Genomic DNA, 26,547 nt, shown 5'->3' on the forward strand with positions numbered 1-26,547 from the left:
TGATGAGATTCATTGCTTAAAGTGTGGCTTAGGAAAGCCATTTCAAATTGATAGGATTTGGACAATACATCCTTCGGATAAGTGTAAGGACTTCTACGCTCGTACTTAACCAGTAAATAAAGATTCACACAAAATTGTATTCAAAGATGAACTTTCCTCCAATTATTTTCTATTAAAATGGTAAGGCTTAATAAAAGCTTACCCTTACAAATATTCAATGCCCTGAAACTGTTCCCTTTCAAACTTATAAACTATGTCGTTTGCCCTGGCGGATTAAGATACGATCTTAACAAAAACAAAATTATGACGAAATGATTTTTCCAGTCTCGCATGGTAAAGTGCTACAAAAGTGTGTAAAGATGTATAGCAATTTTTGCACACAGGAACCTTAGTATTTTATCATAGACAAAATTTAGAACCTTCAAAAACTAATTTACAAAATATTTGAACCTTAAATTATTCCCTCAAGAGATTTATTGTAAACCTGTTAAAAATCAAGAGATATCTTCAACAGAAAAACATATACGCAATGAATTGAGAGGGCGGTGTGTTTTCTGTATAACCGATACAGACAGAATTTAAAACAAATGCATGACATTCTCGAAGAGAAACTTGTACCAAAGCATGAAATTTCACAGTATCAGTGCATGACTTTCTATCTAGAACCAATCCATGACACCTTGATGCAGAGAAGACAGGCACGTTTTGAAACGGCTTACAATAGTCACAACATTGTCTTGGACTGATTCACATCTCTTTACAGGTCAGAGTTACACATGACACATGCATGTTTTCTGCATGATCCACACATGCTTATTTATGAACATTCTACAAAACTTACGCATGATGTTTTCAATACGATCAGATGACGTAAAACGTTACATTTCTTGGTGGAACGATTGTTTTGCATGACTATCTTAACTCATATTAGACCAATGCATGATGGGTAATTGCACAACTTACGCATGATGCTTTCGTGTCTCATCAGCACTGTCTGGTAGATCTCCGTCTCCCTAAACCAGCTGTCTTCTTCTGCGTTTTGATAGATTTTAACCGCTACATTTTCTCCCCTCCACCTTGCTTTCCACACCTCACCAAACCTTCCTTTACCTACGCATCTTATCAGCTGAACCTGTTTGGCAATGGTTCGTTGAACCTGTAACCAGAAAGACGACAGACCAGACACATTATATGTGAGGGCATGTAATATAGTTCTACGCATGTATACATATACATAAATATCAAATTTTGGGCATTTATTCACGGTAAGCTTCTTGCACAAATGTGGACCTACATATCAAGTAAGGACTTCATCCAAGCTTTTACTTTTGAAGTTATCATGTTGACAAAGCTTTCAGATATCTGTTGAACTTTGAACCTCCACAGGAAACAAGGTTTTAATGTGAATTGGTAAGCCACGCATAGTTTAGTTTTGGAGTCACTGTATTTACACTTTTACTTTTATCTCTAATGACCTCAACTGACCTTTGACTCCCACAAAGACAATATGGTTGTCATTGGATGTCATATATGTACAACCACATATTTGGTTTATCCCAAGGTTTGAAATCATCATGTCTACACTTCTTCTTTCAGCTTATTCAAACCTCTATTGACCTCAAAATGACCATTGACCTCCACAAAAATAATGGCAATTTTTGCATACGTTACAGTGATACTTACATGATCTATACTGATTTAAAAACTGAGCATATATGATGCATGTTTGAAGAAGCAAGAACCTGTAGTAAATTATGATGGTGTACAATGGTTGGTTATATGACCAAGTTGAACAACTGACTTTACCTTTACATAAAACTATGTTATCTGAAGTGTAACTCGATTGTGTCGAGTGTTTGCATGTAAAAATGCTCTGTACCACCAGTTGAAAACCATAGCATATTTTGCTGTATGAGATTTTGACTTTTTATCTGGCAACGACACAGTAAAACTTGATCAAGGGTGTAGGGATAAAAAATGCCATGTTTTTGCTTTGTAAAGTTCAAACAATTTATCCACGAAGGAAGATAATATTCTTAGAAATAAGTAGAACTTTTACGATGCCTTGAAATCCGAGAACTTTGACAGGAAAGTAGTACCAGACTTGACGATGCGGTATTAAATATTAGAAATGATTTAGTAACCCCTGTGTGGTTCCCACCAACTATAACATTAATAAATCTCATAGTTTCTACAACATGTGTTATTGCCTAACATGGTCAAACTTTTCTGATAAATATTCTTTAACATTGCAGAATATGATTTCTGGTCACATGATTCCGATAAAGTTATGAATGAAATAAAACCCACCAAGACCCCCATTCTCTGGTGGGGTTTGAAATAAACAACCCCATGTCCTCTCCCCCCCATCCTCCACAAACACACAAGATAGAAGTGTTACACCATGTACATGGATGGACACATGAGCACAGCATATACATTTATGGTTGTCCCAGTTTATAGACAGCAAACTCGAAAAATCTAAACAGACTTTTTTTGTCAACAATGATTTTGCTTGACAGCCAGACTTCGACAGGTAGGTAAGCACCAATGTTACTTCCAGTCATAAATCATACTGAACAGGTTTGCCTACCGAAACCATGGAAACATGTGCCCTCCTTAATTTTCCTCTCAATGCTCTGGCCTCTTCAGAATTCACGAAGCCACTTTATAGGAAATACTCTAAGAATTGTACTCATGATTACTCATAAATTGTACCAGGCATACATTTATTTATTGATTTGTAAACGATGCATAAAGATAGCTCAGTTTAAAATCTCTTGCTTTGGAAGGAGAAGAAGCAGCAGCTCAGCAGAAAAAGAAGAAAAAAATCAGAATCGTAAACAAGAGACATCCAAAGATTTAAACTCTAACAGTACCATGAACCTTCAGTAAATCATGAAAAAGATGTCTTTAGATTTCAACCGGCCCTCTTAGCTAATCCTCACCTCACCCCACCCCCTGCCTCCCCCCCTCCAAATCTGAACCGTAATGTCTTTGAAGCAAACCAAATTGAGACACATAAAAAAATATATATCTTCGATGGCTTCAATTGCTTTGGAGTGGAGTGAGCAAGTGGTACAAATCTTCCTTAAATCCAGGTAAATGCTGGATTGCAGTCAGAGTTAAAGCACTCAACAAAAAGGGTCTTGAACAAGAAAGAAGTGAGAAAATGATTGTTTGATTTATAGTTCCACCGCAAAGGTAAAGAGGCACACGCAGGCAGGCGATTGAATGGCGGGGGCGAAGGGTACACATTGTAGCGCAAGTACTTTAGTCGGCGTGAGTGACAAATGGCTCGTAGATCAACCACACATTTCAACTAGAGCAGACGCTTCTAATATTTTAAGACCCGGGGACTTTTTTCAAGGAGGAAAGGAACATCAATTAAATAGGGCATCAATCAATTGGAGGAGAGAACAGAAAATGGACACCAATTGATAAAATGTGCCACCACTCAAGGAAATGATCAAAAATATAGAAATACGATAGATAAGGGGGAGGGGGGGACTTTGGAACTTGAAGCGAAAAACAAGGTGACACTTCTTTATCACCAGTCTTATCTTTATTATGATGTTTGTTGACCAAACTACTTATTGTGAGTATTATGGTCCATTTGTTTTTTTCTTTCCAGAATTTCTACTTTGTTGAGTGAGAAGCATGCCGTAGTCAACAGTCTCAGTATGTTCATAGTTGTCATATCAGCAGTACATCTACCCAAGTGACTTCCAACAGTACTGAAATTACTCAACAGTACTTAAATTTCTTTTAAAAGAAATATAATTTTTTTTTTTTAAATATTTTAAAAAATATTTAAAAAAATATAAAACAAAGTGAGGAAAAACTAGACTACAACCAGAATGCAAACATGCTTTGCAGTTCTTATGACTTTACGGCAGTGTGTCATTTTCGAATCTCACTTTCAACGTTTGGTCTTTTTCAGTCAGATTTACAAATATATTAGTGTACCCTTCACCAGATTACAAAGGCATACACATTGCAGCATAACACATGTTGACAAGGATTGATTGCACTAGTTACAACTGAAATCAAAACCAAAACAGTTTCCAAACCAATGGAAAAATATCCTTCAGTTAAATTTTTTTTTTTAAATTCTTGCAACCTTAATAATTTTTTTTTTTTAAAGTCCTTCTACCTTTTATGCATATTATCACTTCCGTCTGTGAGCATACCTAGACCATGTCACTGAGGATGGATGATGTCTTTCGCCTACAAAACATTTAACCCCTTTCTTTCAACTTGCTCTCTGTTACCCACAGTTTACTCACCAACAATGGAAGACCTGACCCACTCCCTGATGTCTCAGATTTGGTCAATATATCTGTCAGTGTTTCCCCTGGACCTATAAAAGACTCATCGTCCCTCCCTGATTCCGTCTCTTGGTACCGCCTTCTGATAACTCTCTTCTTGTGTCTGTGGATGAGAGAGAATTTAGAGGTCACCAGCATTGACCCCAAAATATGCTAGAAATTCACTTAATGGTCACCAGTGATCAAATTTCAACAGACATTTTCTTCGCTGTCACTATAAATGTTGCCATCCCAATATCTAAGGCATTTAATGTTCCTGTTTAAAGACACTTGTGAAAATGTATACAATGTGTACTTTTGAAAACTTCTAGCAATTGTTAAGATCTGTGGCCGACACAGATTAATTTTAGAGGGGTGTTTTAGCTTCAGCCCTGATCACTGTATCCAAAGCAGGCTAGCTTAGGGAAAGTCCCATGGCAGAGGTCCCAAAAGTGGTCAATATCGAGCCTCCCCCCCCCAGGGGTCCACAAAGACAGTCCAAACAGTTCAACATCACATTGTCGGTCGGTTCTATCAAAATATCCAAAAACTTTTCAGTTTGTGCATTCCTGCACCTTTTTACATCTGATCTTATCAGAACATAGATTCGTGTTTAACCTGGGCTGACCAGTGACTGCACCGTCGGTCGGGAAGGAGGTTAAACTAAGATTTGAGGTCAAAATTTGACAACCATTAGAGAAGCATTTGAAGTCTCTAACAGTTGGCAAGTATAAAAGACAGTAAACCTAATTGTCTCAGTGTTACATCTGGGTAGTGTTCATGTTCATATTCTGCAGTAAATGTCATTAAGAGATTTTAATCATCAAAATAAAAGGTTGGAAAACACTGTTTGCTGTTCAATGAAGGATAAACAATTCTGTAAAGAGGATCAAAAAATTCTTAGAAAGGTCTAAGGTAAATGTTGCCTTTGTTCTGAACATTACTACCCACATAGTGTCAAGGTGCTTTCCCCTTTTTACATTATGAAATAAATGACACAAAATAAAAATAAAAAACATATTTTATGGTGTTTGATGATCCCTCTCAATAATAAAATTTCATCCCATCAACGAAATATGGGAAACGTTCCAACTATTTCAAATTTCATTATTTGAAGTGGTATACGACTAGTCATGCTTATGAACTGCATTTATATGGGATTTTGATATAAACCAGTATTAAAAATAAATTAAGAAAAAAAATTGAAAAAAATAAAATTATGGAAAACAAATATATTATGAAAAAACTATGCTGAGCTGACCTCATTGTATCCTTAAAAATGTAACCAAAAGTAACTTAAAATGTTAAAAAATGTTGTTTCCATAGCAACATAACAAATCCAGGAATTCATATGACTTCAACTCTTCTGGGCATTTTGTCTGTTCTATAGGTTCCATTGTGAGGGCATGTCATTCACCTTACAACTGTTCTGCACATTCTGTTTTAATATAAACCATGCTGGTTCGACTTTTAAAACGAAAAACAAGTAAAGAAACTTTGATAATAACGGCTTTTAAAAGCAAATTCTTTGCATTTTATGTACCATATTCTTCTATAATGGTTTCTTTTGTCACATTTCTGTTTATTGATAACACAGTCTACTGCCCCAAACAGACACCATCAGCTATACTGGAACACTTTACAGAACTATCAGACTATCTGAGCAAAACATTATTGGAAGTATTTTTTGGATAACTGATATCATAAAAATGGTCTCATTCCACTGAACTAGCTTTGTCTGTTTCGCTTCGATTATTCGGTTGTCAATACTCACTATGGAACGACAAGAGTAAACTAACATGAAGTATAACTTCAGTACCAAAGGAGGAGTACAAAGGAACCCGTTTTGGGGCTTGTAATAACCCTACCTGTCTGTAGCTTACAGGAAGTAAATAATATAGAGTCAGTCCTATCACCCAAAGCAACAACCATGCCTTACAACTACACCCATCCCTTACCCTATCCTGCCCAGCCATGTAGCTCCTTAGTTCCCTGTTCATAAAGCAGTATACCCCCTTAAGTGGGTCAACAGGGGTGCAGTACTTTGATACTACCATTTTTGTTAGCTAGGTAATCAGAGTGCATACGAACAGCTTAGACAGGTAAAAGAAGAGTGAAGAAAAAAAGTTGGAAAAAAAATCTTCAAAAGAATAAAATATCACCAGCACTTTTGACATAAATTAAATACTGTGCTTAGTCGCTAACTTAGAGGGCGCACATTGTTAAAAGGTTACCAGTTCATTCTAGGTACGGTAGAACAAGAGTGCTTAAGGTTATGAGGAGACCGGTAAGTGAGGAGAGAAGTAAACTCATTTTTCTGCTTTTTTCTTTACAAGGATTAGTGACCTATAAGTTCCTTCCAGAACTCTCAAAATGATTCAACACTCAACAATAGTTATGAGTAACTTTGGTCCATGTCTAAAGTATTTCTCTCAGAGAGGCCTATTTTCCAAACTTCAGTGACTGTAAAATTATCCTTAAATAATCGTGGATCTGAAACTTCCCAGCATCCCCCTCCTACTCTGAACCATTCGAGAATCATTATGTCTGAAAATTCATAGAGCAAATGTAAAAGAAGGAGGATTTTGATAATCTTTCACAAACGACAGGATTGGAAGTATGGATAACCAGTTACATTCTACACAGAGCAACACACAATCAACTTCTATTGTAAATGGCAATCTCTCCCCCCTCCCTCACTGCACCCCCCCTCCATCCTGACTTTCACCACCCCCAACAAAGATCAAATATTGACATCAAAACTCCTAACCTCTCAACCAATCTCTCAATTACACCAGCTTTTTTGAGTTAATCCTAAGTTTTAAAATATTTCAAGCCGTCGGATACCACACTTCCACAACAAAGTAGGTCGATAAACTTGACCAGTCAAATTCTATTTCACCTTGTAACGTAGAATGCTCAAAGCTTTTAAACAGTTCCCAATTTGAGTGTACTTAAATGCTGCTACCGTAACTGTCAGGAGACTAAACGTTGAGGATCCAATCAAAATCTCTAGCTTACCCTCCCTTTATTACTCACATCCATTTTGGTCATAAAATCTAGGAGAAGTGTCACCTTCTTAACCCACTGCAATTTCGTTCTCTTGTCAGTACCATTCGGTAGGTTTGGAAACATTGACAAGCAAACTCATTGAGTTGCTTAAAAACAGATCAAAACTGTAAATCACCAACAAGGAAATGACACAACATAAACCCATCTCAAACATTCTATTGTTCTTATCTTTTATCTTCCTTAAATCTAGGATACCCTTTAACATCCAACAAGAATGGGATGGGGGGGGGGGGGTTATGCCCTTGAAATTAATGCTAAAAGCAATGAATTACAAAATATCATAATCTTTACACCAATAACAAACAGTACAAGCCCAAGGGGTAAATGTCACCAACACTATTCCGGGAGAAGACTGGTAGATATAGGCCTATATATACAATCTCTCCCCCTCTCCCTCTCTCTCGGTTCCAGCCTGTCTGGCCAGGTTTGAGATTATCTGAACTATCTTGGAATTTTTGAGCACCTGGGTCTCATGATTGAGGGTAACAAAAACATATCAAAGATAAGAGAGGTTTTGATGGGTGTGAGATAGTAGGGGGAGGGTGTACCGGATATTTATGAGTTGGGTGTCAACCTTATATGTACATGTATCACATCTGGATGAAAGCAACATTACAAATAGATCTATACATATATGTATGTTAGTAAGTACTACAGCCAATGAAATTGATGTATTTATTGGGCCATGTTTACAATGATAGTAGTTACAAGTTGGAACATGTGTGACATAAGGACGGATGAACTCGGGTTAGTGAAACTATCCTACTGTGGTAAATCCAGGGGTACTTCATATCCTATGCTTTTGCATTTGCTCCTCGGGACCCTTAAAAAAATCTGGAATACTGAAAATGACGGCTATCTATATATATATATATATATATATATATAGCAATACATACATCTATTTTTTTAAATATATTTTTTTAGGGTTGCTAGCCTCCTAAGCTACAACTAGATCCCAGTTTGCTTATTACAGGAGACGAAAACCAAATCATCATGTTAACCTTATATAATAGAGATCTTTGTGATTTGACAAACTCCCCAAAGAGAAGAAAATTTTGCTTCTCCATTTGGAATATATATAGATTCAAATGTTTGTGTCACCAGGCTGCCCTATTGTCCACCTGTGATGTGGTATTACCACTGGGAAGTGTAAGCTTTTATGCATTCTCTTTGTTGTCTTCAGTCTTCGAAGCTGAGGAATATATCTCCTAAATGAATAACAATTTTGCTTAGCTGTTTGGGAAAGTTTTCAAGTATCACGATCATACAGACCAATGAGATGGTATAGTGAGAACAGGTCAGGCTGAAGAAAGTGGGCTTGGAAGGGGGGGGGGGGGCGGCGGGAAGAAGGACAGGAATTCTGTTCATAGAAAAGTTCTTACCTGAGGTAAAAAAAGGTGAGAATAAGAATGAAGGCAGCAGCAAACACTGTTACCGAGAATAACAGTACTATTTGGTGTAGCATGTGTGGTTGGTTTGAAGGTTCTGGTATACCACCTATAGAAAACAAAGGAAAAACAACATTTTGGTAGAAATCTTGGTAACTATTTTTCATTTTAAGCAATCACAGACCCTTTTTTCCTCTTTAACTTTCTCACCTTTTTCCTTTATCCTTACTTTCCTATAACTTACTTCCCATAAACTCATCAGTTTTAAATGAAAGGTAACAGTCCTTCCTAAGTTACAACACAATGTAAAATTCAGTTCCACTGAAGCATTCATCGTATGGATGTACAATAACTCAAAAACTCAGGTCTTTATGACTTACCCGTTCTTCAGATTTCCCTTCAAGTTTATTAAAATCCAGTATAAATACATGAAAGTACATATTTATAAATAGGATACTTAAAACATTTTAAAGAGTTATAAAGCTTGAAATAGCATGTACTATATGTACAAATAATAAATCAAAAGTTAATAGCAAATGATTAAAGTAGGTTTTGTGGAACAACACCCTGAATAAATATAGCAGCCCTATAAACGAAAGAAAGTTTTTAAAACGTATAGTTCGAAATTTTGGCGCGATTGTCCTATTTCTCAAACCCCCCATCCCCTTCCCCCTCTTCTCGTATATGTTGATGTACTTTTACCATCAATCAAATTTAATAACATCGCACTTGACATTATCGCTAATTAACACGAAATTTCTCCATGAAGCTTGGCAAAACTGGCAAAATCACAGGTCGACAATCGTTGCTCCCAATTCTGTCATGGTTAAACATTTTTCCTGAGAGCCTTTCTATGGTTCTGGTCTTCCAAATTATTCTCAAATATTGTTGAGTGCTTGAAAGTTATAGATAGAATGATCTCATTTTACAGGGGAAATGTTTTGCCAACTAGCACAGAAGCTTAAAGGGTGTGAAGACTCGCGCAAAAAGAAACGTCTGATGCCGGTAATTTGACCTAGTTTCGAATGAGGTGTAACAGAAGTGTTAAACACGACCATCGATCCCAGAAAATACACACACAGCTTGCTACCATCGGTAATTAGACACTACTGTACAGTCAGTACATACAGCTGCGGTCAATACCCACAGCACAGTATACAAACGATACAGCGATGGATATCTCAGGTCCAGCTAAAGATAACAAGGTATCACGTTTCATTACTGTCTGCATTTTGTAGCGACACAAACAAAACGTCACTTGCAAGCAACAGAAAGTTAACTTTTTCAGATGGCCGCACGCGGTTTAGGGCGAGTCTTCAATGGCTTTAAAGGGGACATGTCACAAGCCAACTGACTTTATTGAGTAAATCTGTGAGGCGGATGCTACACAGTCTACTTTCTTATATAGAAAAGTTAAAAGAGCCTGATGTTTCAAAAACTAGCAGAATCTTCTTAAAAATTTTCTTGTTTTTCTCCCTTTCAAGGATATTTTGTAACCTGCTGGTTTTATTTTGTTTTTCCTACTGTGAGCAGAAGAGAAAAACAAATTGTAGTAAGTAATTGCTATACCATACAGTGTACAGTCAGTGGTCTAATTTGATGGTGACCTTTTGGGGAATAAAAAGCTGGTTGCTGAGATGAATTGGGAATTCATAAAATCCTTGAAGACCAACAACAGGCACCATCATCTGTGTTATAGGCCTTGGCTTGAGAAGGTTATTCAGTAGCATAATTAAATGAACTACTACCATCCAAAGTTGTGCCTATTTCATTGAGAGTACTTTCTAAAACAAATTCCACATTGTAACAAAGCTCTCCTTGCTTACACTTTCAAGCCTACAGTATGTACAGGTCAGCAAAATCAACTGCACACCCACTGTTGGCTTGTAACTGCCGACGTCCGATATCGATGAATATATCATTGAAGAATCTGGCAAGCTCTCCAGTGGAGAGGAAACGGGATAAACGAAAACACCCAACTAAACCCACAAAACTCAGTGAAACACCCATCTAACCCCCAAAATTTAGTGAAACACCCAACTAACACCCAAAACTCAGTGAAACACCCAACCAACACCCGGAACTCAGTGAAACACCCAACCAACACCCGAAACTCAGTGAAACACCAAACTAACACCCAAACCTCAAGGAAACACCCAACTAACACTCTGAACTCAGTGAAACACCCCAATAACACTCGGAACTCAGTGAAACACCCAACTAACACCCGGAACTCAGTGAAACATCAAACCAACACCCGAAACTAAGTGTAACAGCCAAAACTTAGTGAAACACCCGACACCTGAAACTTAGTGAAACAACCAACTAAACCCGAAACTCTGTGAAACACCCAACTAACCCCCAAAACTTAGTGTAACGCCCAAATAACACCCGGAACTCAGTGAAACACCCAACCAACACCCTAAACTTAGTGTAACACCCAAAACTTAGTGAAACACCCTACTACCACCTGAAACTTAGTGAAACACCCAACTAACACCCGAAACATTGTGAAACACCCAAATAACCCTCAAAAAGGTTGTGAAACACCCAACTAATCCCCCCAAAACTTAGTGGTTTGGGCATGCATTACAACTAACGACACTAAACTTATCAAACATTTGGTATCATAATCTTTGCCCTTCTCATGACCCACTGCCATGTCATTCTTCCACATCTACCAGTCAGAGAGGAGGAGCACAGTAAATCTAATCATCAGATTGCTCTTTTTCCCACAGAGTTTTCTTAACCATGCAAAACAACCATGTCTACATAAACCTCACCTGGAATACTTGTTGTGGTAATTGGAGGGAGTGTTGTGTTGAGATAAAGGTTGCAAAAGGGCTTGTCATTACAACATCTCATCGCTCTGGGGATGTGGTGCTTTTGGGCTTTACAAAGCATAAGGCCGCCATCTCCAGTCGGAGGTAAACAACCGAGTGACCTGCAAGTAGACAAAGAAAAAAGTCACAGAATGTTAATTCAAAAACTTACTAATTCAGTATCCAAATTATGGAAAAGACCAAGAACATAGGTTCCAATTCCATACAAAAAATCGCTGTAGGAAATCCGGACAACAAAACGCACGATGTTGACACTTTGGATGGTAGAATGAGAATGAAGGGCACAGACCGGGGGCAGGGGGGGTTCTGGTCATAGAGGGCGCACAGTGTTAAAAGGTTACCAGTACATTCTAGGCACAGTAGAAGGAGTTGCTAAGGTTGTGAGGAGACAGGTAAGTGAGGAACGAAGTAAACATGTATGTTTTATTATGTCCAACATGATGTAACAATATATGGTGAGAAATCTAAAGGACGCTACTGAATTAATAATACCACGTTCGGTAACAACCGACAACAATTATGACGAAAACAAACTCCAAACTATAAGATAACGAGAGAAAATAATTATCTCCAAACTATGAGATAATGAGAGAAAATAATTAGGATAATAAATCTACGGCAAAAAAAAATAATTGATATACAGTACACTCGCTCGATTCTATATTCTCATTTTTTTTTAAAATAAAATCAATTGAAGCTTGATGTAATATTGCGGGTACGCTGAGACTCTTGGTGTAGTGTGTTTGCAAATGAAATTTGATGACAGGTCAACGACAGAGTAAAACAATTCGAGTGGTCTCCAGCAAAAACAAGATACACAATATTTGTTGAGAGATTCTCAAGCACATGTTTAAGATTCTCAACAAAGTTCTTCCATCTCAGTTTGTTTGCATTTAGGATGTTTCCATAGAAAAGTTGGAGAAAATGTTTCCATCTGATTTATTTGGGAAAATTCTGTTTATTATAAGTTTTTGGCAGTCTGTAGATTAAGTATGTACAGTAGAAGGGAAATCTTGGGGCACCTTGATTGTAAAGACAGATTAAGAAAGGAGTGAAGCTAATTTTTTCAATTTTGTCAGTCATTTCTTCTGCTGTACACAATCAGTAATAGGAATAGACCTAAGCAGGCAAATTCAGAAAGTAAACCCTGCCTCTGAACGAACATGCCAACACAAAAAAAGAGCTATCGGGACGCATGTACAGGTACTGTACATAGCCAGTCATAGAGGACGCACAGTGTTAAAAGGTCTAGGCATGATAGGAGGTGTTAAGGTTGTGGGGAGACAGGCAAGCGAGGAACGAAGTAAATAGTGCGACACCCACCAAAGTGAACACCCAAAGTTGTCTTGATGGAGACTGTTTATTAACAGGGACTCAAAATAGACACAAAGTCACAAACCAGTGCTGGCTACAGAACTGCTGTAGAGGAAGCAGGTATGACTATGTGCGATGACGATGTCTCTCTTATTGAAGACATGTCTCTTTTGATGGACAAAACTAATTAACATGTAATTTCATACCACAATGTCCTCTCTGCCGAACATACAGTACCACAATGTCCTGACTTGTAAATGCCATTAAATTTTACCGGATGAAAATGATGCTAACTTTTGGCTCAAAAAAGGAAAACTATAAGTCACTGAATGCCAGGGAGTTAAAAGTAGTTGTTGTAAATATCGCATTCTCAAAGTCATAACCCATAACAGATTATGACTTGTGACAACAGCCCAAGGCAACCTTCTCGCTCCGACGATATATATCGTCATTAAAATCAAAGGAGAACAGGATAACAAAAAAGGATATAAAAAAAAAAGGGAAAAAAGAAGACAGTTCTCCAAACCTGTTGACCTTGAAAATGTTTCAGTTATCTACCCAGCAATAAAAGAAGGTAATCATTTTTCATGATACACTTAAAAAAAAAAACAAGGGAAAAACAAGTTTACGCCATGATTCATACAGACAGATTTTTTTTATGGGGAGGAAGGAAACAATTATAGATAACAGTTCTCTCTGTCAACATCAGTCCATCAATCACCATTTAGATGAGGACTAAACCTTCATAACTCACATCAATTTACAAACCGATAATAACTGTCTAATAATTCTGACTTTTTTTTTTTGGTTCCAACAAATAAATGATCCATGTCTATTTGTCATCTTATCTCTAATGACAATCTTTCGAAAGAAGAAGAAGAAAGAAAAGTGGGATGGCAGTTTACTTCCAAATGAGACATAAGTAATAGTAATCTGCTGTAGTACTTCATCATGGGAATATATACCATTGGGGTATGTAATACAGTATATGTACTGTAAGATGTAACATTTTATACAGAGTAAGCAGACATCAGGGAATAATTTAGTGTTCAAAGTTTTGTGTACATAGCACAATAGCAGTTTTGAAACACTGAACTTTAGTTCTTATAAATTACTATGGTTCCTGTGTACAAAAAAAAAACTGTATGTCACATCTTTGCACTTGTCTAGCAATTTATATATATATTTATTTATTTATTTTACAGAATTTATATAGTGCTTAATCCAATATAAAATCGCTCTAAGGCGTTTTACAATGAAACATACAGGTCAAGAAAATAAATAATATATTTGACCATTTTGCATCGCATTTTGTGATGTGACACTGGATTAATTATTCCACAGATGTACAAATTTAAGAGTATATAAATCTTCATTTTGTAACTGACTTTACCACAAACTGGTGGCTCTAAGCAGAATATAGTTAGATCCTGTACACCTATAACGTAAACTTTTTACTTTCAACCGCCAAAGTTCACTATGTCAGCAACGATGAAAGTAAAAATTTGAGTTTGTTGCTGACAAAACATGACATTGAAGCATATTACATTAAAGTCGTGGGACACAAAATTTTCTGTCAGATTGCATTAAAGGCTAATTTTAAGATACTGTAGTCAAAAGGATTGCAAGCTGCATACATCTCTCAGATTAAGAAATATAAAATCACAACCCATTATGTTGGAGCACACTGTAGCAAGTAGCATGGTATGTTTAATATGCACTGATATAGTCCAACGTGATACAAACCATTGTAACCTTAAACTACCAGTAGAGATACAGCAAAGATGCTTTAAGAAAAGAGTCTTACATAGTAGTGTTCATCCATCTTGGTCCTAAAATTTAGACATTTATGCTTAAAAATTATCTTTAAATTGTTGCTGTGGAGGATGGGGGGGGGGGGGGGGTATGCATGCACAGCAGTATATGGAACAATATGAACATGAAATGGTTGAGAGCTACTGTACATAGTACAAATCTTTCCAGAGCAAATGTCATATTTTCATAAGCCTCAAAGAAGGTTTTGTAAGACCTGCAGCTATAAAGATCACAAAACAGTTCAATACACTGTTAAACAATGCTCGGCATGTCATCAATTTTCAGAACTAAATGCAATTAATGAACATCCACTACACGGTATCTTACAGCAGTCACATAATGTTATCAGTTAACATTACTGTCAGACTTCAGGCATACAATTTCACAATTTTAACTAGTATTTGCTAAAAAATTGTGCCCGTATTTAAGAAAAATCTACTGGCTAAAAATGTTTTTTTTTCATTTTTATTTTCCAGTTTATGCCGTACAGGCATTTGAGAGCGGCCCCAATAATATTTGCAGATAATAAAGTAGTAATACCGGGCTTACGTTACGTGTACACCAAAATCCTAGAGATTCTTTGACTGACAACAAGTTCATCGACTTACCATGTGTTGAATTTGTTAATATCTAATGGCAGAAAACTGCCGGTATCTTTTTTTTCTCCTGTCTACTTGCAAAGGACAAACTTAACTGGCATTTAGGCAGTAAATAGTCCCAATTTCAAGGGTCAAGTCTTAGAGAACATGAACATATCATGTTAAAATGTATGTTAATAACATACAGAACATTGCCTACTTCCTTCAGTACATGAACATTCTGTACTGTAAATGATGAGTATTTAGGCATCTTCTGTGATCTGTGAAATACCAATTACATGAGCCCAGCTACCACTTCAACACATTGATCTGACCAACATGACTGTATGTAGGTAAAGAATCGTAAGCTCAAGGGCCACATAAACTGGTGCAGGGCAGTAGCACCAGATGTCAATACACAAAAGAGCACCTACTGTATCAAAAACAATCACAATTCTTCTTTGTTAACCAAAGTATGACCCAAAACCCCCTTTCCCCCCCCCAAAAAAAAAGGGGAGATCCCTGCAGCAGCTTTAACATACTATATATACAGATAATACAGTACTAGATAAGAAAGAAGTTTGATTGACTGCATAAGCTTGGGTATACTTCGTAAAGGGCAGCTAGGCCAAACCTACAACTGAAAAAACAATGTTATGGTTCATTAATATTGACTAGACTGAAGCTAATCAAGTGAATGAGCTATAAAATGCAATACACATTCCATCACAGAAGTTGGCACACAATAAAAATTTTATGACCGTAAATTGTTGGTTACAAATTCCATTCTATACAGTGCTGATATGTTCTTTAGCCATTCTCTGTACTATTAGTCCAAGTAAGAATTTTACTGTATGAACTAACATGAAGTATATGCTGTATCCTATAGCGCAACCCCTCCCCTCTTCTCCACGCCCCCCCCCTCCCCCAAGAAAAATTGTGATTAGCAAGAACTTAGTTTTATTCAAATTGTATATTAAAGACAACGTGACACTTAATTGAATAGATGGAAAAGAAAAATATAAATATAGTTGAAAGATTCCATCTCAAGATCTTACTTTGGACTCAAAGATATGGTTCATTGAATGGAACCTATTTTGATGATCTAACACGGATAGGGTCTCAAATAAGCTACTGTAAGGCTTCCTGATCCTTGGGTCTCTAAACTAAACTAAACTATGAACTAAACTATTAACCTATTTTGACTACATGTCATCATGATAGCTTTACTAAGGCTACAGTATTATATCTTGCTGCTGGTTTATCCTTGAAAATGACAACCATTTGGAATCCTTTTTTAAGCTGTAAATATTCTCTGCACTATATTAAAATTCCATCAAAATGCAATTTATTTGTAGAAATTTTAATGTCCTCTGTGGGTAACTGAGTTAAATATTATAAACTAAAACACTTTCAGCCGAACTTGCAATGATGTCATCCCTATTAAACTCTGCTGGTGCCAGATCAGGCGCATAGCGAGGAATTTGCCAAGGGAGGGGCGAAGCCTGTAGGCAAAATATCTAAGCGTAGCGCCACCATGAGTTGGCGAGAAGCCTACAAGAAAATTATGTCCAAAATGCCTCCCAGATCGCTGGATATGGCACTTCCCAAGACCGTGGGTTGCCGTGACGCGTACAAGAAAATTTTGGCTGAAAATGCCTTCCAGATCGCTGGAAATGACACTTCCCAGGCCTTGTAAGTTGCATTTTCTATTTTGAAATTACTAGCGATATCATAAAAAAAAATATGCTCAAGGGGGGGAGCGGTCGCCCCTTTGCCCCCCCTTGGCTAAGCGCCTGTGCCAGATGCAAATTCCAAAACTTACTTACGTAGTGCAGTAAAGGTTTCCAGCTTCCTATTGAAACCACCTAGCGCCTAGGCTAGTCAAGACTAGGCCATCAGGTGCTACGAAATGCAACTCTGCTTAAGATGTCGGAACATCGAACATTGTTCATGAAGCGCATGCTGTATGTTCGGAGCGTGTTAGCGCTTGTAACTTGCTGGGGTTGTATCCTACCCCATTTTCAACTTACTAACGCGTTTGTCTTGGTAATTCACCAAAGAAATAGGAAGAAAGGCTTATTCCATAGGATCGCTCACGTAGTCGACTCGTAGTCGACGTCGACTCGACTTCTTAGACTCGTAAGCCACTGGTCTATCTAGTGCCACTGGGCTGGCGAAAAATTTATGCAGACCAGGCATGGGTCCCGTCTGGTGTAGGTTCTACACTTAAGACACAAATCGTGTTCCACCCAGGTTCTGCCTGGCCGAAACATCGAAAGTTAAAAAAAAAAACTTCAGCTGGTTACGAGACAAACTAAAACGCTCGAATTAAGGAAAGACTAACTCTTAAGCTTACGGAAAAATGCAAACTAACAAGAGAACGGGAGAGAACGGGAGGTACATAACGGTGAGTAGAGGTACGTAGCGTAACCTAGCAACGGCAAAATACGAAAAACGCTACGAAGTGGCCTAACAAAATCAACACAAGCTGAAAAAGAACATGAGAGAGCGAAATATAGAAGAAGAAATCGTGAATAGAAATACAATGTAGACATGCTATGAACATGAAAATACAACGACACGCCTATAGCGTGGGGAAGGGAAATTGGCGGGAAACCTAGGCAGTTCGCGGAACTGCTACCCCCGCAAAAACCTAAGGGTGGAAACGCACTAGGAATAAAAACAGTCCCCAAAACCCTCCCTTTCAACAAAAAAGGATACTTATCGGGCTGGAAAGGGCTGCAATACTCCTAAGAATCCGAGGAAAGAAACTTCCAAAGATCGCTAAAGAAAACCAAGACGAAATCCAAGGGAAATATATCCACAAGAAATTCACGTGAAGACACTTTTAATGGTAGAATGAGTAGTGAGGAGTGACCGAGGGGGGGTTCGGTCATAGAGGGCGCACAGTGTTATTATTTTACCAGGACTTTATAGGCACGGTAGAATGAGGTGCTAAGGTTGTGAGGAGACAGGTAAGCGAGGAGCGAAGTAAATTCACAAAATACCACTAAACAGTCAATTGAAAAATTCTTTGTCATACAAGATCCTATGTACAGAGGATGTGAGTTTGATATATTCTATAACAAATTCAGCAACTGGGACATCCCTTTAACTTGATACGGAAACCGACCGAAGGTTTGAAAATCGTTCATATTATTTACATAACAAGATTAATTATTCATACTCAGGTGAGTTTAAACAAACATCTTCCCAAGAGTGTATGACATTAATGCCAAAAAAGACTGACAAAACTGACAAATTTTTGGAAGTTTCTCCATTTTTTTTTACATCAAACTTGTATTGCTATCTAGGTGACTTAACAATTACTACACTGTATATATACATTATACACAACTGAATGCACTTGAACTTTTAGGAATTCTTAAAAAGTACACCAAGGACCCAAAGAATTTCTTGTTTTGTTCTGTATCAACAACACAGTTTTACAAGAGGTTACAAAAACAGTACATGCTGCTTCAAACAAACATTACATGGTATTCTCTTTGTTTTCCTTTCGGCCAAAGAAGTGGTAAGAAAAACAAATTTAAGGGATGGTGTACCACTGAACCAATCGTCCATCAAATATTGACTCGAAAAAAAAAACCATTTCACACATTCTGGTCCTACTGTACAAAGGGTTACAGTGGGGAGGGTACAAACAACAAACTCCCTATTTAACTGCACAAGAGGTCACAATCCTTTCTTCGTTTATTGTGTATTAAGAATAAAAGATATACCAAAACTGTTCAATGAACTGTGTAAACAATACTACACACAGTTCAGTACTTGTACTATATTTTGTATGGGGTTAAAAAAAAGAGCAAGAAAAGACTGACTTTTAATTTTGAGAGGCTTAAAAAGGCTTGGAAATAAGTAGGCTTTTTATATAACTTTTAAAAGGTTAATCCTGAGAAGGAAAAAAAAAATCACTGATGAAAGAGAAATATAAGTTCTCATCAACGTGATGAAATTTGCAAACAATTTCTACATGGCTCTCTCAGGATATTTGATAATTGAAATTACAGTCACAGCTTGTACCATAAGTGAACGTGAAGCAAACAGGTGTAATGTCATAATTGCACACTGACAAGCAAAACATTTTGTTTCCACCCAGATTTGTCATGCTGGCACTTCTCCTCTCACCCCCTGTCTCAACCTATCTCACCCCTCCCATCTCACCCCTTTCCCCTCTCACCCCCTGCCTCACCCCTCCCATGCCTCACTCCTTCCCATGCCTCACCCCTCCCCATGCCTCATCCCTCCCCATGCCTCACCCCTTCCCATGCCTCACTCCTCCCCATGCCTCACCCCTCCCCATGCCTCACCCCTCCCATGCCTTCTCCCTCCCCATGCCTAACCCTTCCCCTGCCTCACCCCTCCCATCTCACCCCCTGCCTCACCCCTCCCCATGCCTCACCCCTCCCCATGCCTCATCCCTCCTCCCCCTGCCTCACCTGCTCCCTCTGCCTGGAATTCCCTTTGTTTATATAAAACCGTCCAGTGTTCATCAACTGGGCACTTCTGACTTTAATTAAACCTTTGCAGGTTGATGATGTCTGTGGAGCACTGTTTCACTGTCATTTCCTTCTTCCGTTCCTAACAATTATCTCAATTAAGCAAGCAAGCATTTTTCAATTGATTGTCTTTTCATCTCATCCTGTGTTTGCTTTTTGTCATCGTCATAAAGCAACCAAAATTTCATATTTTCAATTTTTAGGGACATGTTTTATTGCAACGGGGAAAATCCAAGCAATTTTTATACGTCTCATTTTGCCTCTTTTGAATTCATCATTATAGGAATACATTATCATCTTTACAATGCAGAGTATTTGTTTAAATAGCTTTGTTGCTTGGGAGACGGCAGGTTGATGGGGAGGGGTTGATTGGGGGGGGTGTGAGGATTGAAGTTCTGTTGGAGAAAATTGATTGATTACTTCTCCAGTTTAGAAGCTTTGGAGAATTCAGTAGCTTCAACCACCAACAGCAACAACTAACATGTCTCCACCATAACATACAGTATACACTCCAATACACCTAGCCAACAAAACTTGGACACATAACCTCACAAACCAATTTTCACGGGTCAACACTGGCTTCCCATATCGTTGAAGATCCTACAGCTACTCTATGATTATCTTTTCCCACTTCTCACAAAGTCCAAACCACCCTATCCCCAAACACACTCCCCCCACCCCCACCTTAACCCCACACATACACTCTATCAAAATCTTGCACCTTGACTGCTAATGAGAGCAGCTACAAATTCTTACACCTTGATGACAGAATTACCACAGTTGAATAATCTGACACATATAATTAAACGCAAAGTCCAATTACCGTCCTTAACATGACCATCGCTGGACGTGACAGGTTATCGCACGCAAACTTTTGCTTTACAAATTAAATGACTAATTCACCCCCAAATTTTTTTGAACAGGTAAATTTTCTTCCATCTGTCCCTACAGCCTATCAAGCTCTGTGATACGTGACAGCCACTACATAATTATAGCCCTCAACGTCTTATAGACTACAAGATTGCAGGTAGAGGAAGGAGAGAGGGGAATTTTTGCCATCGTTTTCGATGTGATCATCATTTTATCGTGAAAAGGTAGCCTCCTCTGCTGACAATCACGATCTGCCTGCCTCTATCAGCGATCGACATCGTCAGCAGCAGCAGCGAAGGAGGAGGAAACTCTCCTTCGTCTGATTCCTATTAATCTGCCACTGTCACCACAGGACTTTTACGACCCGGCAATGATTTGTTAGCGGGTCAACCAGAGGCATGTTTACGACAAGACACTCCTTCCCCCACAATGTGGGAAAAAGCAGCACGGTCTAACAGCCTTGTGGCGGAGATGCAAAAGCTGGGATTGTTTTCCTTGTGACTGCAGACAAGGAATGATGCATGGCATTGTTTGTTTTGGGGCTAGTTACTCCAAAAATTTTCATCTCTCTCTCTCTCTCTCTTTTTTTGTCCTCTCTTTTTTTTCTTTCTTTCTATCTCTCTCTAACCTGAACTATTTGAATCAAAAAAAGGAAAAGAGAACAGGGAGAAAAGCCGATGATGATTTACACGAAGTCATGACAACAGTGAAGATTATGGAGTGCTCTGAGAATAATTGATGAGTGTAAATCTAACACACAGTACACACAATGTTTAGCTATATATACCTAATCCGTCAAAAACCTAAGGAACGTATGTACAGTACAAGATAATATTGTGTAAAATCAGACAGAACTACAAATTATCAAAGGATATCTCTTTTGAGCGTAAGTTTTCTCCAAAATAATTGTAAAAATCCTATTTTTCCCTTCTTTTCAAGACTAAGTCTAGTTTATTTTCAATTTTTTTTTTTCAAATTGAATTTGTTCACCCTCCCCCCCCCCCCTTTTCATAATTAGACAATTTCTTGCACATGATTAACTAGAGAAGCAAAACAATGAGCATGACATTATTAATATGAGAGCCTGTAATGCCAATTTCCTGCAGTGGATGTGTTAATTGCGACGAGGAATCTTTTAATTACATCAGCTGTAAATCCATAAAGCTACAGGTATGATAAATGAAAAACTGTGACATTTGCCAGGCAATTAATGCTATGGACTACTTAATAAACTGGATTTAATTTAATCCTTCTCTGTATGAATATCAAATTCAAATTCTTGTCAACGTCATGCAAGTTTGGCAATGCGTACCGGTACTAACAATACGTGAGTGGCATTTAGATAGGAGAAATTAAAAGGTCACTGCCAGGCATTGGATGGTTTTATATACAGTAAACTAACATTTAGTTTAGTCTAATCACCAAATAGCTGAAATTGTCAAATAATTAATTCCATAGCCTATCATTTGCTTCTCTCTGGGACTCTTTTAGTACTTCATCAAGACGGCTTTTATAAATATCGACCATTTTGGTAACTTTTGAACCAAGTTATCCATGTCTGGAAATACATTTTGGGTTACAGATTTTTGTGGTTTCAGCTACAGTAATAAACCTTCGACTGTCGTTTCAAACTGTTTATTTTCCTTCGAAGACCAATTTTTACGAGGTCTCAAATGAAATTGCGGGATGAGAGCCCAGTAAAGTAATTACACACTGACTGGCACCTCCAGTCATTCCCATGCCTTAATAAATTTTTAAAAGTTTACATTTGACTAAACATTAAGTTGAATCAATGCAAGATGTTTCCGTGATCATATTCCAAAAGCGTTACTTGAAAAAGGAAAAGCGTTCATTATTGTTTGATATTGGTGACATCTTTGTGTACCCCCAAAAACTGGCCGATTTACCTGTACCTCGCTCCGATGGATTTGTTTTTGTAGCTGCCGGTTAAATTTGTACTGTTACGCAGATTTTAAATAGAAGCAGTAATAACTTGGTGGTTTACAGTTGTGAAGAGGCTTTTAATGTACTCGCCCGGTGGATTGTACTCATACTTGGGGAGGGGGGGGGAGGGGAGTGGAATTTATTATAATAGAAGCAATAAATATTTTTTTTTTTTTTTTTAATTTTCCTAAGGAATATGGAATACAATGGTTCCTGAGTACAAAAACTGCTATTTACAAACTATATTTGTACTGGCCAACTTTGCATTGCATGTTGCTATGAGATCCTGAGAAGATCATTCCCAGAGTAGTGCTGAATACTAATGCAGAGTTATGTACTCCTACTAGTTGTTACAGCCCTGGACTAGCTCATACCCATACTCACTGTACATACCTAGGTGAAATTCTAATTTGCACACGTACTAATAATTTTGCACACGCACTAAATGCTTTTGCACAAGTACTATTGTACAGGTGTGCATCTTGACATGAATACTGAAGCCGAGTGAAATCCTGATTCTTGTCTATTCTTTCTTTCTTTCTAAATATACATGTATATTCATTTGCCCTCATGTTGCTCACAGACAGTAACATTATACAGATACCTGCTGAGGTTCTTGGCAGACTCGCCAGAATATGGAAACATGTATACATTTTGGCTGAATATGACAAGAGATATACTGTTATTTTCACTAAAAAATAATACATCAGAGACATTCCAGTGATCCTGGCGTCATCCGTTTGGACGAAAAAGGCTAAAAAGTGTTTCCTTTTCTGGAGAAAGTTACGATCTATCTATTTGGGCGCTGACAGTCAAACATGGCTTGCACATGCAATAAAGTACGGAAGTCAAATATCAAAACCACTAGTCAGGCTTCCATTAGTACAAACCCTGTGCAAATAAACAAAAGATGGGAGAGGACTGGGATCTAGCAAGTTTTCCAACCTCTGATGGGAGAGACTTGCAGCAGAAGACTAAGGAGGAGAGGCAAAGAGGAGGGGATTTAGTGTGCTGGTTAGAGGATGGCTTACCACTACCATTAGCAGTAATCTCAAAGGATATCGTGTACAGAGTCTTCCATTATCCGGAGAGTACGAGGCGCAGTGTGACTGGAGACGACGGTTTTGTAATCTATTGCCAAATGGAATCGATACCAAAGTGGTTGTCCTACCCTTGAATGGCATGCTAAATTTTACTCTTGTTGACATAGCTCTCTGGGTTGTCTGGGAGAGGGATGAGAGGGGGAGATGGGGAGGGGATGAGGGGGAGGGATGAGAGGGGAGATGGGGAGGGGAGGGGGAGAGGGAGAGAGAGGGGGAGATGGATGGGGAGGAGGTAAGAGAGATGCTGGCAAGGAGTAAGATGCTTGTGGAAAGATATAAGTGATAGGAGTGGGCAGGGGATGGGCAAGTTGTGGGCTTGGGAAGGGGAAAAGATATCAATATGGCGGTCAGTAGAGTTAAAAAAAATTTAAAAAGTAAATTCTTTTCATTTTAAACAAAAATTTGCTACATTTTAACTATAAAACAAACACAAAAAATCTACTTTTTAAGGTTATCAATAATCTCTACCCTCTCCATACCAAATTTAAAAGGCCTAGCAACAGACAATAACACGTTTGTTGAATTTAGAGCATAAATGACCATTCTTTAACTTTCCAGCAGATTCGGTAAGGGAGGGTGGGGGGGGGGGAGGGGAGGGAGGAATGCAGAGTACCTTTAACAGGCACATGTGAGGGTAAAATAAATCTATCAACCATTCTTCTCTATCAAACACACCAACAAAGCGATACTAAAATCAGTGTGTGTAATAAAAAAACCTAGAAGTTCTAACATAAACATGTGGGCAATTACAATTGCAGCGGGAAAAAAAGAATGTTCTTTGTTTTGTACTGACAAGTTGTCATTTGTTATCAATCTTTACCAATGCTTTGGTTTGAACATTAACTACAGAAGACTCCCTCTACCAGACAAGACAAATGTGTTTGGAAAAAATTCATGTTGATATCCAACAAAGGCCACATAGATACCATTCGCATAATTAATTGTGTCTAAATAAATTGTAGAAGGGCACATTTTCTCTGACAGTTAAGAAATTATGTAACTTAACTGGGAATGGGTAAAGCCCAGAGGGGTGTGTGAAAGGAGAGAGAAGAAGGTAACATAGAATAGGGGGAAGAGGGGGTGGGGTGGGAGGGAGAGAGGAAGGGAGATGTACTGTAATGTGTTCTTGTATCAAAAGTTTCCAAACTTGTGATATCTAGTTGTTTCTGCAGACAAATCAAATTTGATATTCAATATACGTAACTTGAATCAAAGTTAAGGGTGACCAACAACTGATCAGGCCTAACTTCAGTTGTCTTGGAAAACACCACGCTCTGTACTACGTAAGTAATCTATTTAAAAGTATGATTAGTCAATTTCAATATTACTTTCCACATAAAATTTCCATAACTATTTCATTTTGTTATGAATTCAGATATATGCTCAGTAAATTTTGGCACTGAATTGGATAATAGTTACTTTTGATCAGTGGCAGTCTTCAATATGTAGGCTTCTGTACACATATGCATTAATAAAAAAGACAATAAAAACATTAAAAAAAAATACAAGAAAAACACAATCAGGCCCACATATTGTAAATCACATGAAAGCTTTCATTCATCGGACCATACATGTACTGTCCGCACATATTATCAGCGTCGGTCTCGTTCTAAACACGCAGGACACAACAGAACTGCAAACATGCTAAGCAAAGCTCATTCTGTCTCCATACCCCAGTCGAAAACACATGTCAGGTTTAATCATTTTCAGCAAGTTTATGGATGATCTCGATTTTGTAATATTAGTATCAAACTCTTGCACATTCATTTCAATTCTGCATTCATCATATATATATTTATATTGTACAACATCAATTGATTACACAAGGTTTTTTTTTTTTTTTTTTCCAGTGTGGGGGTGAATGATAGAATACAAATACACATGGATATCATACTCTATGTGATTAATCATAGCTCTCGCTCTGATGTTAAACTTTACTCTAGACTAGTCCTTTAGCATTAATGTAAACACGGCATGTGACGACTCATGGCGAAGAGAGCACCTGCCCAAATATGCAGCTATGTAAATTCCGTTAATCAACTATTGCAAACACTTACGTACTACGACTTTGCTCTCTGGGTGACATTGTCTGGACTTGTATTTATACATACATACATACACACATATGTGTCGTCTCTGTTGTGTATGTACAGTATTCCCACCACCATCACATTCAGCCAATATGGTGTCTCCTTGCTATCGATTCTTGCCTTTCCTTAAGGGCTTCTCAGAATCTAATCCTATTTCAAAAATTTAAGCAATGGCCGAGTCTTTTGAAAACAAATTCTCCCTCAAGTTTGAGAATTAAATTACAGTTTCGGATCACAGTTGGTTTTACGCAACCAAAGCAAACTGTGACATAGTGATTGTGGTAAAATTAGAAGCGTCGAGAACCGGAGGTTTTCTTAAAAAAAAACGTGGTGGTATACATGTGTGTCTGCAATTGTGCTGAACGTACTCCTTGGGTAAAAATTTGGTTTCAAAAGTTTGTGCATTTAATTCATATTACACTATTTCAGAATGACTCAATTAGGCATCATTTTTAAGTTTGATATAAAAAATAAAAAACTCCTAGCAGCTCAGAATGTACATTTCAATACCGAGTGCTTGTAATTGCTCACGGTACTGTAGTATGACCCCTTAAAACAACTGAGGGATTTATCAAGCAACAGTGGCTAGACTATCCCACAGGTAAGTTTAGTGCACAGCCCCATTAAGAAGTCAATTTCTCCTCCCAAGCAACAGGAAGATCATTAACAAAATAAATAGACTTAAAGAAATTGATGA

The 26,547-nt window shown here is 37.9% G+C and overlaps 1 protein-coding gene across 1 annotated transcript in view; it reads right to left on the minus strand.

Annotated features, from left to right (window-relative positions):
- The window catches only part of LOC139968849 (bone morphogenetic protein receptor type-1B-like), an 89,341-nt gene that overhangs the window by 20,798 nt on the left and 41,996 nt on the right, over positions 1-26,547 (minus strand). Inside the window, exons 3-6 of the mRNA XM_071973392.1 lie at positions 11,557-11,717; positions 8,768-8,882; positions 4,290-4,434; positions 964-1,156 (exon numbers count right to left, since the gene is read on the minus strand). Coding sequence (XP_071829493.1) covers positions 964-1,156; positions 4,290-4,434; positions 8,768-8,882; positions 11,557-11,717 — 614 coding nt within the window. The remainder of the gene's footprint in view (positions 1-963; positions 1,157-4,289; positions 4,435-8,767; positions 8,883-11,556; positions 11,718-26,547) is intronic.

The sequence above is a fragment of the Apostichopus japonicus genome, chromosome 6, assembly GCF_037975245.1.
Source record: "Apostichopus japonicus isolate 1M-3 chromosome 6, ASM3797524v1, whole genome shotgun sequence".
NCBI classification, from domain to species: Eukaryota; Metazoa; Echinodermata; class Holothuroidea; order Aspidochirotida; family Stichopodidae; genus Apostichopus; species Apostichopus japonicus.